At 35.4% G+C, this 16,732-nt stretch overlaps 2 protein-coding genes across 2 annotated transcripts; one reads left to right on the top strand and one right to left on the bottom strand.

The window, feature by feature from the left end:
• Positions 1 to 359: 359 nt before the first annotated feature.
• Positions 360 to 1,711, bottom strand: LOC140804866 (uncharacterized). The gene is made up of 2 exons (XM_073161024.1): positions 975 to 1,711; positions 360 to 889 (listed from the first exon to the last, which is right to left on the bottom strand). The coding sequence occupies exons 1-2, from the start codon at positions 1,296 to 1,298 to the stop codon at positions 701 to 703; spliced, it is 513 nt and encodes a 170-aa protein (XP_073017125.1). The 5' UTR covers positions 1,299 to 1,711; the 3' UTR covers positions 360 to 700.
• Positions 1,712 to 3,101: 1,390 nt separating this feature from the next.
• Positions 3,102 to 13,189, top strand: LOC140805431 (GDT1-like protein 3). Its single transcript, XM_073161702.1, has 9 exons — positions 3,102 to 3,278; positions 3,375 to 3,431; positions 3,747 to 3,887; positions 4,733 to 4,831; positions 5,051 to 5,123; positions 5,778 to 5,863; positions 6,477 to 6,560; positions 6,739 to 6,798; positions 12,988 to 13,189. Exons 1-9 carry the CDS (start codon positions 3,102 to 3,104, stop codon positions 13,174 to 13,176), a joined length of 966 nt encoding a protein of 321 aa, XP_073017803.1. The 3' UTR covers positions 13,177 to 13,189.
• The last annotated feature ends 3,543 nt before the right edge of the window (positions 13,190 to 16,732 follow it).

The following is a 16,732-nucleotide window of genomic DNA, read 5'->3' on the forward strand; positions in this document are numbered from 1 at the left end:
ATAAACATTCATTTCAGCATCTGTGTAGCAACTATGATTGCAATCATATATAGTAATGATTCCATCTTTCACGTTCACTACAACTGCTATCCAATGTATAGGCAAATTTAATGGTATCAATATGAAAGATGCATTTGCCCATGGTACCGAACTCCAACGACGACAATATCCATCAACATAGTGAAATAAATTCTTCCACTTGCTATTTTCAAAATCATCAGGAGCATTACGATATGCGAAGTCTATATCTTGAGAAAAATATGGATCCATTATGGCAACATCCTGTTTTACCAAATGTGGGTATGTCTTCTGCAACACATATAGACCGTATCCAACGACGACAATATCCATGATGAGATTGTTTTTCTAGTGCTTTCTTGGCTGGACAAAGTTTAGAAGACCTCTTTGACTTATTTTTGGGACAAAGTTTCCTTTCATGGACTTCTTCTTTGGATTGAATGGTCTCTTTAGATTCACAAACAGTGGGATTCTTAGTGCAGTACACAGATTGTCCCTCCAACAACAATGAATTAATATAGGACAAATGAGAATCTGTACAAGAATCTTAAATGGAAATATTTCTAATATAATGAGCAATAGATTCTTCATCTGTAGGCGATAAAATACTCCTAACATTCTGTAAATTTAACATATTTTAAATTATTAATACACAAATAGAAAATATATTAATAAAACTAAATTATATGCTAAATACACTAGCCTTTTTACCACTCTTTGATGTATCTAAAATGTCAATATATCTAGGAGATCTTTTTTTTGACCAGTTGTTGGAAATCCATTGGCACATGCGTGGAAGAGATGTATTGTCTCCTTCTCTTTGTTTCGCAAAACGCTCCCCAATACCACGAACGCATTCGTATGCAAGAATCTAAATTCAAAAATTATAAAAACACATATAATCAACCATATTCGAATCATATGGAAAAATGCAAAAAAAAAAAAAAATTAATTACCTGTAGCGGATTGATGAATCCAACCATATCATGGGTTCCACTGTTCGAAAACTTACCGTTTTCTGTTTTTTTGCTCAACACAACTTCTTTTTTCTTCAAATCAAGCTTTAAATCACAAACAGCTCCTTTGAAAGCTATTGTACCCCAAGGGTACTTATTAAAAACATCAAAATCATCAATCAGGCTAAAAATCTCTTTATCAACTTGAGGATTCTTAACTGGAGCTATAGGCCATAGTACACCACAGACGAAGTACAAACAAGCCATCTTCACTCTCTCTATACTCAACAACTCATCCACAGTTTTCAAATCCTTCAACTTCATCTCAACTTCCTTCACAGATACTTTATCACTACCTTGAAAATATATATCACAAAAGTCTGAAACTTCTACTACTTAATCAGGAAAATTATCAGAACAATCCAACCCTGTTATCAATGCATACTCCATTCTAGAAAACCTGACTGGTCTATCATTTACAACAAACCACATTTCATCATCGTCTGTTGCATACACTTGTCTCATCACCATAAACCATAAAATCTGACTAGATAAATTATAATCCTCAGCATACTTAATCAGATTGCCAAATTGTGTGTTTTCAACCATGAAGTCCATGTCCTGCTCATTCAAGCAATCTAATATAAATTCACTGACTTTTTGATATTTGGAATGTACACTTAACTTGCAACTAAAATACTTCTCCTCTGATTGTTGAGATTGAAGATTAACTTGAAAAAAAAATTAATCAAGTCAACTAGTAGTATCAATAAATTAAATACTCAATTATGTCAAATTCATGAAATTTAAAGAGCAATACAAAAAATAAATATTTTTCAAAACAAAAATGAACATACCCAAATCTTTTGTGCAACCATCTCCGACATTCTTCGTTCTACCAACAAGAAGTTTCAAAGAGAAGAGATCTTAATCGAAAAAAATAATCAACTTCAAAATTCATATATTACATGAAATCTTTGATATTAAAAGATTGAGACAAAGTCAATCAATAATATCAACAACTCAATCATTTCAATCTACATGCATGCTTATTGGTTAATTCATTAACAAACTGAATATGTTAAAATTCATGAAATTTCTAAAGAAATAATGAACATACCTAAATCTTTTGTGCAACCATCTCTGATTTTTTTTTTCTCCTTTAGGAATTTCAGTTGGTTGATGCCTTTAGTTGGATATAGACATGGATAGTATATTTAATCCATCCAAAAACTGAAATAACAAAATTTCATTAAATTTATGAAAGTTGTTCCAATAACAAAAGAATTATGCTATACTTGATAACAATACGTAAACTTTTGTTTTAAATCATTATTTAACTAATATGAATTGCTATTGATATTGTATCAAATTCATTCTCTCTTATAGTATCCATTCTCTGTTATTTCTTTTTTTCTGGAGCTGTTAAGTTCAAATTGGGAAATTTATGAACCCAATCAACTCAGCAACATATCAAGTGTTTCGAAGTTCAAGCTTCTATCTATCACCATTAATGGATGAATTTAGCTCCTAACATTTTCTGAAGCATTATGATGGTGAGGTAGGAAAACATATCTGTAAATTTAGCATTGTAAATTCTCAACTATATAAAAAAGTAGGAAAACAAATCCATAAAACTTGAATTTTCTAACACAAAAAGATCACAACTATGTAACAAAAATGAGAGTTTGACCTAGTGTTTACCATTCAAATATATGGTTTATGACTGAGGAATTCACACGCAATCGAGAAATCAATCTGCCCAATCCATCGTCTTCTGTGCTTTTGAGAAGAAAGGAGAGTCTAAGAAAAAAACTGAGAAAATTGGCACGTCTGTCGAAGGAACGCGAGCTGTTGAAGGAAGGGGAAAACTGGAACAAATCTTCTGTTTAAGCGTACAAGTCTTTTTTATTACTTAAATAATGTTTTAAACTAGTTAAGAAAAGGGTAAAGTGGGAATTTGACAAACAAGGGCTATTTTCTTAAGAGTAGGTCTCATGTGAGACCGTCCGATCTATCGTGAGACGGGTCAACCATACTCATATTCACAATAAAAAGTAATACTCTTAGCATAAAAAGTAATACTTTTTTCATGAATGACTCAAATAAATGATCCGTCTCATAAATATGACCCGTGAGACCGTCTCACACAAATTTTTGCCTTTTCTTAAATGGGATTGTCAGGAGGTCTATTTTTCTGAATCTTCCCCCAAAAATGGGGGTTTCATCTTCTCAAACGAAACCCTTGGTTGCTTCGTGTTATTGTTCTCTCTCTTTCTCTTCTTCTCCCAAATTGCGGCGCAGGTAATTTGATTTTGTTGTTTTTTACTCTTATTTCGCCTCGGTAATAATTTGGATTTTGATCTTTCAACCGACTGTTTGTTCCCGCGCAATGCGTAGGTGAATGGCAGGGATGAGGCATCTGCAGGGCTCAAGGATCTGGGCCGGCGTAGTAAAGTCGGTATTCCACTGCTTGTTTTACCCGCTAAATCAGATGTTGTAAAAATGTCTAAAACTCTTTATTTTTTATTGATTTAATCATGTTCTAGTGTGGCTGCAATTGTAGTAGTTTCTGAGGAGCTTAATTTCTCAGTACCTTGCTGCTTTTTATCGATATATTTGGTGCCATTGAACTTTTATTGGATGAAAGTATTCTCGAACTCTTCAAAAATGTAGCTGGAAATGGAAGCTGTGCATTGGTGGTCATGTACATACTTGCGTTATGTTTGCTTGGTGTATGTGTTGTAACCACTCACGAGCTTTGGTGGACAGATATTTGTGGACAAAATAAAGACCGGTATCGTAAGGGATGTCAAAGACCCTGATTTTGTTAGTCTTGGTGTTGCATTGGACTCTGGTCTTGGCCTATCTGATGCTTTCTTTGCTAGTTTATCTATGATAATTGTCAGCGAGGTCGGTATTCTGGGTATTCAGCTTTATATTTGTTCTCTGCTGCTCGAGCTTGAACTTGCCAGTATCATGCCATGTATAACTACTTTGATTTCTCATCCCATCAAAATTATTTGATTTTTACCCACCTTTTGCCTAATGTTTGAGTTGTCATATGGATAAGCATCACACTTTAATATTTGTTTTCAGGTTCCCAATAGAAATGTCACCTATTTACAACAATGGACATGGCATCATCTTGTGCGACTCTTATTGTTGATTTACTTTTGTTGACCATGATTTTAACTTGTATTTTCAAATATTTGTTCTTTAATATAATAGAGAAAGGGGACAGCTAAAATCTTACTTTTGTCATTGTTTTTCATGAATGATATGTTTTTATTCATTCATTTGTTTTTAAGATTGAATTTGTCAACCACTCACTTAGAACCAAAGAGAATACTACTAGATCCGTGAAATTTTTTTGGGATCTTTTCCTTACTTCCATCTTGTAAACCATGAAAAATAGTCAGTCTCTCTCTTCACGGTTAACATGATATTGAAATGAAAATACCCAATGGAAATGCAAGAGAATGTCAATAGTTTTTGCAGCAGTGTTGTGTTGAAAATTTGATCAGTGTTTTATGGTTTTGATGCTCGTGTGTAGCCTTAGGTCTTTATCATAATTTTACAAGATTACATTGTTTCAAGTTACACCACTAAAAACTGGCATTACAATTTTGAAAAGTTATGTTTGTTTTATACTTATGAAATCAACGTTTTTAAGGGGTGTTTTCCAATTTTGATTAGACCCTATATTTGACGTCTCTTATATTTATTGAACATCTTTACTGATGGCTTGCTACTAGATTGGAGATGAAACTTTTATAATAGCAGCTCTTATGGCAATGCGTCATCCCAAGTCAATTGTTCTATCAGGCGCCCTCAGTGCTTTATTCGTGATGACAGTAAGATAAATACTGTTTCTTTTGCTGAAATAGTCCTGTTTTGTTTGCTGAAAGAATGTTGTACGTTTTGCTGAAATAGTGCTCTATTTTTCTTCTTTTTATGTTTCCCTCTCCATTAATGCCAAATATTTAAAGCTTTATATCTATTTCCAGTTTTTGGCTCTCAAAACTACATATTGTGGATCATATTGATGGTTTATTTCCCACACATGCTACCAGGTACTATCAACTGGTCTTGGTAGGATTGTGCCTAATTTGATATCAAGGAAACATACTAACAGTGCAGCTACAGGTTATTTTTTCACTCTTGTTGCCATATCTATCAATAAAATGAATGACTTGAAGCTCGGTAATGTTTGTAGTGTTGTTAATGGATAATGTGCCAGTATCTAAAATGGTACCTATTCCACTAAACAAAAATATAAGCTACACTTCTCCTCGTTGAACATATTGGATATGCTCCAAGCTTGTTATAAAACTAATTAAACCTCTTCTCGGTGCGCAGCACATTTATGCAAACCAAGCAACCAACTTCTAATACGACTCACATATATGTACCACTTATGTCCATCCATACTAAACTCAATTATGATCAGTCTATCTAATGAACAGAACGTACTATCACCAGGATAGTTTCCTAGGGACTTTGCTTAGTGCCATCCTTATTGTGTTGAGCTTGGTTCAGATTTGGTTCATCGAATGATGGTTCAAACAAGCAAACTCTTGAATATTTGTGTTTAGGCTTTTCATGACACCAAGGTGAGCTTGAGAAAACCTTCAAGTCTGCTGGAGTTGGCTTGTTTACCACCGAGCTGAAAGCCATGTTGTGGGTGAACTACACCTGCATCCTTATCGAGGATAAACTTGCTTCTATAATCTCAAGTTTCTACCTATGCTAACTGGACTTTCAACTTGTTTAGATATCTGATATAATTTTCTATGGCAGTTCTTTATGCCTTTTTTGGACTTCGGCTACTTTACATTGCTTGGAAATCAGATTCAAAAGCTTCTCAGAAAAAGGAGATGGAGGAAGTATGTTCCTATTTGGAAATTTGGTTTAATTGTAATTTTTATTTCTGAATTGATGCTGTTTTCCTGTTTTTGTGTATTCTATTCATTTTTTGAATTGACTCTTGAATCGACACTCTGAATGCTAACCTGCGGTCTGTTTTATGCATCAACCTTTTCTGCAAGCTGATTATTATGTTGGTGCTATATTACGTTCACTATGCTGTTGTTTGGTGTTTTGTCATAGTAAAATATCGTTGTTAATGCGTATTAGTCATTGATTTTTTGGTTGTTGCATGATTAGTTTGTTAACTTTTAGTTTATCCTTTTTTCACACGTTCTCTGTTCAAATCCTCACTTTCTCAATAAATTTAACACTATGAAAGGGGGATTATTTACCAAGTACCAGGACCATAATGCATTTACTCACCTTTCTGGTTTTAATGGGAAATATTTCTAGTTCCATAGAGCTGGAGTTGAAATTAAAGTTACTTTCTAATCCAGACTTTTCCTAGCTTATATACCTTACTAAAGCATATACACTGCACTTGCTGTACCTATTCTTATCTTCCCCCAGATTCACATATGTGTAACAGATTGTGGAATTTGGTTTTTCACCGTGCGTGAATATTTTCAGGTAGAAGAGAAACTTGAGGGTGGGCAAGGGAAAACACAATTCCGACGTTTCTTTTCTAGATTTTGTACACCAATCTATTTGGAGGTATGTTTTTACTTCTCGTCAAGCTTTATGTTCTACCTGTTTTACTCTTATCGAGTTTTATAATTCTAATAAAGTTCTTCCTATTCATTTAGTCAACTTTTTATGTGTGTTTTTCCTCTGCTTTATCTCAAATGGATCGGAGATTTTAAAGTAACTGACTGCAATGTTCTTTTCGCAGTCATTTATTTTGACATTTTTAGCCGAGTGGGGGGACCGTAGCCAGATTGCGACAATAGCTGTAAGATTTTCTTATTTACCTTCAAGGTTCAGAATGGTCAATTTTCAAATTTGGTCTTAGTAAATATGAGAATGTATTTCGTCCAGCAAAGTCAAATACATTTCAGATATTGTCTTTTGTAAAACTTGAGAATTGGTGGTTCACCACGAGACTAGGGCTTAGCATTTCAGCCATTTCTTCTAAGATACGTGGAAATGCTTTAAGATTAAGTCTCATTTAAGATAGAAGCATCCGATTGTCTTGGTGTTTGAACAATTCCTAACACGGTTAATCACTAAACAAGGGATATTAGGAACTGTATTATAGTTTGTAGAGATTTACACACTTAGGGCATAGAAACCATGACCAAAGCTTTCCTCATGCTGTAGTGAATTTTGATGAAATTCATTATAGCTAACATTTGTAATAGGATATTGCACATAGTATCTACTTGCTATCAACTTAACATATTCAATATGGTACGCGTCATGGCTAATGTAGAAAGGAGGTGATAATCTTTATTCCACTCATTCTCAATGAATAGAGCCATCCATATATATACTATACAAATGAAAGCTAGCAACCTAATCTATCCAAAGATTTAAATTACAAACTAAAGAATAAAAGTTTAAATATGAAAAACAATTTAATAGGGTTGATCTTATGGGATCTTCAATACTCCCCCTCAAGTTGGGTTGTATGTTGATCATGCCCAACTTGGATACCAAGTTTGCAAGCGTCGGTCAGAATAGGGCCTTAGTTAGGATTTCTGCAACTTGTGCGTAACTAGGGCCGTAACGGAGTTTCAAAGTCCCTTTCTTGAGTTTTTGACCGGAGAAATAACAATTGACTTCAACATGCTTAGTTCGATCATGATGGATTGAGTTCTTGGCAATACTTATCGCACCTTAATTATCACACATTAGTTCTGCTACGTGATACCCCTCTAATTTCAATTCTAACAACAACCTTTGTATCCATATAAGCCTAACTTGGATACCAAGTTTCCAAATGTTGGTCAGAATAGGGTCTTAGTTAGGATGTCTGCAACTTGTGCGTGACCATAGTTGTCAAGGGCGCAAGGCGCATTGAGACGCACAAGGGAGGCGCGCGCCTTACCAAAGCAAGGTGAACATTTTTAATTTTAAAAAAAATATATTTATCTTTGAAATTAGAATAATATATTAAAATATGAAATAATTAAGTCACAATGTCACACAAAACAACAAATAATTAATAAGTTCATAATAATAAGTAACACGATTAAAATTCTTCAATCATCCAAATCAAGTTCATCTTCATCCATCGAATCATCAGAGTCCCTAGAACTTTCGGAGTTGTATTCTTCTTGATCTTCACCACTTTCTTGATCGACATCAATTTCTTCTTCCTCTTCATCCAAAAGATATGAAATTGGCCTTTTTCTAGTTGTTTTGGATGTAGATGCCCTAACCTCGTTGGAAGAAGACGAAGCACGAGATCTAAAACCATAAATCGGTTAACCAACCCCAGACGCTCGGCCTACATCATCCCATGTCAAATCATCATCCCCAAAAAGACTATATTATTTTCTTCATTGTCCAATCCTCCCATCAACCATTCATTGCTATCATCCATATCATCCAATGAAATAGGATCAATTTTGTCGCGCAAATCATATCGACGTTTCAATGCCCTGTTATATTTAATGAATACTAGATCATTCAAACGCTTCTGCGCCAACCTGTTTCTTCTTTTCGAATGATGCTGCAAAATTTTTTAAAATACATTCATCCTTCATGAATTGTTCAAAATAATAATTATAATTAATATGTCAAGACTCAAGAATATCTATTCAATGTTAAAATTTAAATACGTACATGTTGAAACATCTCCAGTTTTGCTCACAACCAGAAGCACTGTACGTAAGGCACTGAACGTAAGGCTGAGAATTCTCACAGCAAAATCTTGCAATTGTGGGGTCGTAGAACCATAAGCCAACCACCTTTCAGCTATCAAATTAGATAAACAAAATTTCAAAATTCATATACTTCAAGTTTTCAACAATATGTTATGATCTCGATTCCTTGAAATAAAAAACAAGAATTAATTACCTGGTGATAATTTATATCTAGTCTAATAGCCATAGAACCGCCAAAAAGCCCATCAGCATTTTTATATTTTGAGAGTTGATATGTGATTTTATCTTGAAGGTCAACATCTTCACACATCTTTTCAACACACTCGTACAACCCCTTCATAACTTCAGCATCATTTTCTATCTCAGGATTCGTATTAAAGAATTCCGGGTTCAAAAAGTAACCAGCTGCATGCAAAGGCTTATGAAGCTGATCCGTCCACCTTTTATAAATGATTTCAAAAATCTTTTGGTACTTCTCTTCATTGTTGTGGAAAGCCAAAGCAATATCCTCCTTAGCTCGATCCATAGCCTCGTATATATACCCCATTGCAGGTTTTTTTCACCATCAACTAATCGAAGCACTTTAATAATTGGGCCACCAACTTTAATAGCATAAACAACATGATTCCAAATCGAAGGCATCAATATAATCTCTGTTGCACGTTTACCTTCTACCTCCTTCGCAAATCAACTCGTGTTCCACTTTTCTGAAGTGAACATCTTTCTTAAATTCACCTTTTGTTTTTGAAACCTTTTTAATGTCAAAAAAGCAGTGGCAAACCGAGTTTTCCCAGCCCTAACCATTTCTCATTGACCTGTGAATTCTCTCATCATGTTCAAGACGTGTGGCCTATTATATATATAGCCATTCACCATCATGCCCCTTTCATAAACCTTCTTCAGTACAGGAATTTTGAACAAATCTTCAAGCATTAAATCCAAACAATGGGCAGCACATGGAGTCCAGAATATGTGTGGAAATCTTATCGTCAAATGCTTTCTTGCATATTAAAGATTTATGTTATTGCTTATAAGTAACAAATCTAATACTTATTAGAAAGTAATCTCTTGGATTCACATTTCATACCTGCGGAAACATTTGTGTGTGACAGGTGTGTGATATGAAGATGATACAACATGTGTTTGAACTATGAAATCCTCGTTGTTCATTCGTTAACGTTTTTGAACAGGCTTGCCATTTTAATAGTTATTGTAATAGCATTTTGTTGAGTTGTGCTTGCCATAACTGGACCGCTTGGGTGACCAGTTGCTTGATTCACTTAAACTCATAGGGCTATGAACAATTCCGTGCCATTTTGCCTTGTTCATATTTTCAGTTTGCTGTTCAACCGGCTTACTGAACTTAGGTTGTTTATGTACCATTACCGATTTAACAAAGTGAATATACTTCATTTTGCTCATATTCAGTTTTGGCATTGTATCACTAGTTGAGGGTTCATCTTGGCTATTGAAGCCCAAACCAGACTTATCCCCAACTGGTTTCTGTGACCCTTGCGATTCAGCCAACGTGACCGATGACTTTTTCCAAGCTTGAATCACGTCAGTCAGTCTAGAGTTTTATGATATCAATGGCTAAATCAAAGATTGAATTTCATCCTTTTCACCTATTTGCTAAGCAATTTCCTCTTTGACATTTAAGCTTTCAACTGATTTTACACTATCAGTTGTGTCATTTGAAGGATTAGTTTGTCTAGCTTTAGCTTCCTCAAAGAAGATAGCCAGCTTGCGGTACTCATTGACAGTATCGTGCAATGTGGAAATGAATTCTTCTCGTGTGAAGTCAGTAGAGCTAAAGTCAAATACCTGATCGCTGCTAGATTCAAGCATTGCATGATCAGCCATGAGGCGTTTCACCTCCTTTTCATCTCTAGAGCTGCTTGAGCTCTCAGTTTCTGATGCTTCGCTGTCAGTTCAGCCTACTTTAACTTGTTCTCGTTAGCTACAGAGCTTCGTGCTTTCTTTTGGATGACTTCTTTTCATCCTTGAATCTTCTCATGTGCTCGAAGGGTTTTTTACCATATTCAACTGATCTCTTGCTATCCTTTTTCAGTTTTGGACAATCAGCAATGAAGTGACCAGTTTTTCCACAGTTAAAGCACGCATTTGGTTCTTTTTTGATTCATTCCTGTGATACTTTCTTTGGAAGGAATCTTGATTCTATCTCATGAATTTTCCGAATTTCTTTACAAACAATGATATTGCGTCATTGTTCAGTTGTTCAGTTGACTTCTCAACTGAAACTGTTGGCTATAGGTGCGCTTCTCAACTGAAACTGTTGGCTATAGGTGCGCTTAGAGCAGTTGTAACTGAAGTGACTATTGTTTCGCCCTACCTGGTTTGCATCTCGAATTCATAGGCTTTTAAATCTGCAAACAAGTGATGTAGTTTTATCTTGTTCAGGTCTTTGATTCTCTCATGGCCATAGTTTTGACATCCATTATTTGGGAAGGCCACGCATCACTTTTAAAGCAATCTCTTTGGCAGAGTGCACTCAGATTCGTTTACGATGCAGCTCACTCTTTTATCTAATTCATTCATTGATTGTCCAGCTTTCATCTTGATATTAATGAACTTCTCAGCAATTGAAAGTTTGTTTTCCTTAGTCTGCTCATTTTCTTCACACAATTTAATCAGCTTCTCCCAAATCCCTTGAGCTGATTTACACATTTTGATCTTGCTGAAAGTGTTTTTATCTAGTGTCTTGTATAGAATGTCCTTGGCAACCTTTCTTTTATTTTCTGTGGTCCACTTATCGCGTGGTTTTTCAATACGATGAGGTGCTCCGTCAGTTAGCGCAACAGTTGTGTTTGCTTTCATAATCTCCAAGGATCCGTCAGTTATGACGTACCACAAGTTATCGTCCTGTGCAGCTAAATGAGCCTGCATTCTGATTTTCTAATCATCAAACTCCTCTCTGCAGAACATAGGGGTTTTGTTGAATGAAGACATGAATATCAGTTTGAGCGTATCGAATATATTCAAGACAAGATTTTAACCGCTCTGATAGCACTTGTTAGGATCGGTTAAGGATGGTGATGTGTTTAGAGGGGAACGAATAGAATGATGAACACAAAGAATTTTATGGACGTTCGGAGTCTTCAACTGCTTCTACGTCACGCATTCTATCTCAAGGATATGATTTAAATAATGGACTTTGATTGATTACAACGTTTTATAATAACCCACTTTAGGTTGACTTATACATTGCTAAACTGAAACTCTTAACTTAACTTCTTTTCTTATCAGTTTGATAACGGAATAGTTCTAGTAAGTGGCCTGAATGCTACGAATACAACAATGATGTGCTAAAATTTGTGATTTGTAAACTGAATTATCTTGAGAGTAAATTGCAGTTTCGTTTCGTTTCGTAACCTTTCTTCAACTGAACTTGTCAGCTATAAATAGCTTTTGATTCCAACAGTCACATTGAATACATTTAATGGTTAATATCTGTCGAATAGTCTTCTAGTCCATGTAGATGACTTTATTCTGACAGAAATATGATGTATCAGACTGTTATGTTTCATATGTTCTGCTTTGGTACGGACTGTCAGTTTGTCTGCCGAGTATTTCAAAATACAACTGATGACGTGGTCAACTGATCAGGAGTCAAACTGGTCGACTGATCAGTTCAGCTGGACTATATTAGTTCTAACTGACGACTTCTTAGTTTGATTACTTCAGTTGAGATAGGTTTTTCAGTTCATTTTTTCGAAATTTTCAGTTCTGGTCTTTAATCTGTTTACTAACCTTAGAGACTTGTGTATTCTTATAAGAACTTTAGTTTATTAACTTCAATTCTTAAACCATTTAAGTCCATTAAGTCTCCTTTCAGTTACGACCTCTCAGTTATGCTACTCTAGTATTGTTCTTCAGTTATTTTATGGATTTGTTTGTCAAATTCTGAAACTTATAAATTCCAACATAGATCACTATGTTGCATGAGTTGTCCCAGGTCCATCTTGGATTGAGACTTGTTTGGAGTGAAAGCAAAATATAAGGAGTTAGGCTTTCTTTGCTACTGTATTGACGTAGATTGCTAGAGGACAATTTATTACATTGAAAACTTTTATATGGCATGGTCTTCCGATGTGGATGTTGTGGTGCCATATTTGTGCTTGTGAACATCTTGTACTCTGGAATTGTCGGTAATAATCTCTTTAGTCATCTTACAGTTTACATTTTGAGTTTGAACTATAAGAGGGAATGTAAACACGTTTCCGAGCTAAAAAAATCCAAAACCAAGTCTACTCGAGTAAAAAAAACTTTTTATTTTTCTCCTTTTACAGCTAGCTACACATAAAAATGCAGTTGGAGTTGCTGTAGGGGCCATTATAGGACATACAATCTGTACATCAGTGGCAGTGATCGGTGGAAGTATGCTGGCATCAAAGATTTCACAGCGTACCGTTGCAACAATTGGAGGCCTCCTCTTCCTTGGCTTCTCCTTGTCTTCGTACTTTTATCCTCCTCTATGATATCCATCACTTGGTACATTTAACTATATCCCTCGATAGTGTCAAGTTTCTACATAATACTGTCATAAATGCCAGGATAAGTTTAATATGATGGGTGTTCAATCTTATTGTTCTCCCTATTTTTTGTACTCAACATTCTCCATATTAAGATCAATGTATAAATTCTCTTAACGTGTTTATTTCAGTATGAAGAACCATTTTTTTGTTAAAAATGCAGTCGCCAAGTTAGCTTGCAATTTTGGTTCATATTACAGCTCTGATGTCTCGCATGCATATGTTCTGGTTTATTGAAGTGAGTTTTTGTCATTATAGTGCCAACGATGGAAGTCCCATAGTAAAAAATACGCAAGATTTTGTGAAATTAATTGAGAAAAACATAGATGAAACAGATACATCCTCTACATATATTGGTTCTGCTCATATTTTTAACGCCAAATAATAAAGATTTGCTTGTGTTGAATGGTTCTACAAGTTGATGAAAGATAAATGCCTCTTGATGAGAAATATAAAGAATAATTGAAATGAATAAATTACCAAGGATTAGTGAAATAAAAAGTTTAATAGCATAATTTTTTCTTTAATAAATTAAATTTGAAGTGGCTTTGTTGACTGAGTACTGTTGTTCCGGCCTCTGCATATACTGCATTATTTGAGCTTGGCCAGCGGATCATTTTTTACAAAGAAATTAGGATTTGTACAAGATTTAGTTTGTGTTAGTTGTAACATCCCGAAAATTTGAAGGTCCACGTAAATCACATGCATCTATGTTATTAAATTTCTTTAGTATTTTATTAAATTGTTTTAAAGCATTAAATGAATGTTTATTTCATTAAATTAAATTGTGTTTTAATTCATGATTTATTTAAAGTTTCATGCATTAGGATTTTAAGTTGCATTTCGTGCTCGAACGAGGAACGGAGACCGGGGATATTGAAGGATCGTTTGCTGAGCACCTTGAGGTGCTTCAAACAAAATATTCTCCAAGAGCTGCAATAGCTCGTGTTCTAAGAATGTTTACACCGATGAATTAGATCGAGTTTGATATTGAACCAAGCGGAAAACACTCGAAATAATCTTTCATTGAGAAATACTGGTTTTATATCCTGTGTAATGGAATAACTGAAAGTAGCAGGAATCAGTTGAGACATATCGGTTCAGTTGTGGTGAAGAATTGAACCGATAGATGCTCTTACAACAAGTGTAATAACCCATCCAGCTTAGGACTTACCCACTGCCTAACTGAACTCCTAGACTTGACTAAAGACATCAACTTCCAGTCAACATTTGTTTAACGTCTCTGTGTCAAAGATTTATTGTCTTTGTGCAACACTGTATTTGAGTGGTGGTGTGTGTGGGCGTGTGTGAGAACTGAACAAGGAATGCACCATGAAGGTGTTCTCACACACTGAGGAAAGTAAGCTTCTAAACTAAGCTGATAAGACTGAGTATTCCCTCTTGGCTGAATGCTTCTTGAAAGCTGATAAGTAAATAAGCGTGCTCTTTCTTTTTATCTTCACACACTCTTGTATGTTAGTGTCCTTGCTGATGGTCTTGAGCTTTGTATTTATAGAGGCATTGAGACCGTACTTCAAGACTCATCACATGTGATCATTGCAGCTTGAATGCGTTCCTTGGTATTTGTGTCTTGACATTTCTGACATGCCTTCAACAGATGCTTTTGTATCTTTGTGCGTAGCTGGAATCCACTTAGATAAGCTTGTCTAGATCTGCAACTGATTGATTCCTAACCGATATTCCTAACTGGTCAATCTGAACTGATCTTCAGTTGGGTTGGTGAAATCAGTTGACTCGTTAGTTGAACTGATTTCACTATTTCAGTTGAACTGGTCAGATAAGTTCTTCATCAGCTGGACAATCAGTTGAATTGTTCTTTAATATGTTAGTTGAACTGATTCAGTTTGGTCGATCAGTTGGTGTTTTCAGTTAATGTCTCGATAGCTTCAGTTTTGGCTCGTTTAACTGATCAGTTCGAAGCTTGATTAGTTCTAGCTTCCTGCGCACTAGTGTAAATCATTAGAAACAATGATGCAAACATGGTAGGCCAAGCTTCAAAGAAGGCATGTGATCCTTTAGAGTTGCCGGAGGGGCCAATCACGAGGGGACGACTAAAGAGATTCAAAGAAACATTGAAAGGGCTCATGAGCAATCAAGTAGAGCTTGCAAGCAAGAAGCCAAGTCCCGAGGGGTTCGTGATTCACGGGAGCAAGTTTGGGAGTCAGTGGAATGCGGTTCAAGTGTTAAAGTATGAAGAAAATGACTCTGGACCAGAAGCTCACGCGCTAGGGCGGTCAAACTATACCGCCCCGGCGTGTCCTGTACTGCTCGAGAAGTGAATGCCTGCACCAAGCGCTCTAGGGCGGCCAAATTTTACCGTCCCAGCGCCCCACATTCTGTCCCAGCATCCAGATTCGCGTCCGGAAAAATAATCTGTTTCCTTGTTTAGAGTCCAAATGTGTTTGGTAACTAGATTTGATATCCTTTTTGATAAGTAAACATATTATGAACGAAATTTGGGATTTTTTTTTTCAGATTATTATTGAGTTTATACAATTGCTCTTGAGTTTTGTCTCAAATAATAGAAGCTTTTGCTTTGTTCAAAATCAAACTTATCAAAGTTTATACTTTGTGGTGTTTGTCGATCGTTCTTACGCGGATTGTCAAAGACGAGTTCTTTGAAGGTCCGTTCGAGTGTCGATTGTTTTCTTGTGATTATTTGTTGCTAAGCTTTCCATAGTTTAGAGGTGAATATCACATAATACTTGATTCAAAGGGTCGGGAAAACAATCACGATTCCTTGTTTGTTATTAAATTGAGGGCGTGACTCTAAATTAATCGTATTTGTTTTCTTACATACGTGGATTCATATTATTTGGTATTAGAGCTTTGGCTCATTGAATTCAAGTAAGTATCTTTCGTTCTTTTTCAGAATTGCAATTACCCTTTCGTTTGTTTGTCAGATCTGTGTTGTTATATCGTTCTTCGTCAATTTCTGAAATTTTGGTGATCTTTTTTTTGTTGGGATTTTCGAGTAGTACTCAGCCTAGAAAAAAATTACAAAAAATCCGAAAATTCACCATTATTTCTTTTTGGTTTCTTGTTCTATTTCTTTTAGAGAGTCATATTCAATTGCCTCTCACAGTCAAAAAAAATTATATATATTCAAATTGCTTGTCTACTCGGTCTAAGTGAGTCGATCACAATTGTTCACAAGTTGAACTTGATTGTTTGATATATACAAATACAAAGCTTGAGCCCCCTTTTGAGAGAACTATCAAATTCGAGTGAAAACACCTTGAGTGCGAGCGTTATTTCTTTGAAGTGACTAGTGAGTATTTGTTGTGAGCAAAAAAAAAATATAAGAGAAGAGAGACGAGCGAATTTTCTTTGGAGTGACCGTGAGCATTTTGGTGAGGAATATCTTTTTTTTTCTACTAACGTTTTCTTGCAGGTACTAATTTGAAAGTAAAATGGAGAGGGAGGTAAGAGATAGTTCAAACCAAGAGTTGTCTAAGACCCAAATGGAGGCATTGCTTGG

The sequence above is a fragment of the Primulina eburnea genome, chromosome 11, assembly GCF_022965805.1.
Source record: "Primulina eburnea isolate SZY01 chromosome 11, ASM2296580v1, whole genome shotgun sequence".
NCBI lineage: Eukaryota > Viridiplantae > Streptophyta > Magnoliopsida > Lamiales > Gesneriaceae > Primulina > Primulina eburnea.

Coding starts and splice junctions, on each gene's coding strand:
- LOC140805431 (XM_073161702.1), top strand. CDS start 3,102: ATGACCCGTGAGACCGTCTCACACAAATTTTTGCCTTTTCTTAAATGG. Junction 3,888..4,732: donor CTATGATAATTGTCAGCGAG/GTCGGTATTCTG, acceptor GCTTGCTACTAG/ATTGGAGATGAAACTTTTAT. Junction 6,561..6,738: donor GTACACCAATCTATTTGGAG/GTATGTTTTTAC, acceptor TTCTTTTCGCAG/TCATTTATTTTGACATTTTT.
- LOC140804866 (XM_073161024.1), bottom strand. CDS start 1,298: ATGAAGTTGAAGGATTTGAAAACTGTGGATGAGTTGTTGAGTATAGAG. Junction 890..974: donor GATTCATCAATCCGCTACAG/GTAATTAATTTT, acceptor TTTTGAATTTAG/ATTCTTGCATACGAATGCGT.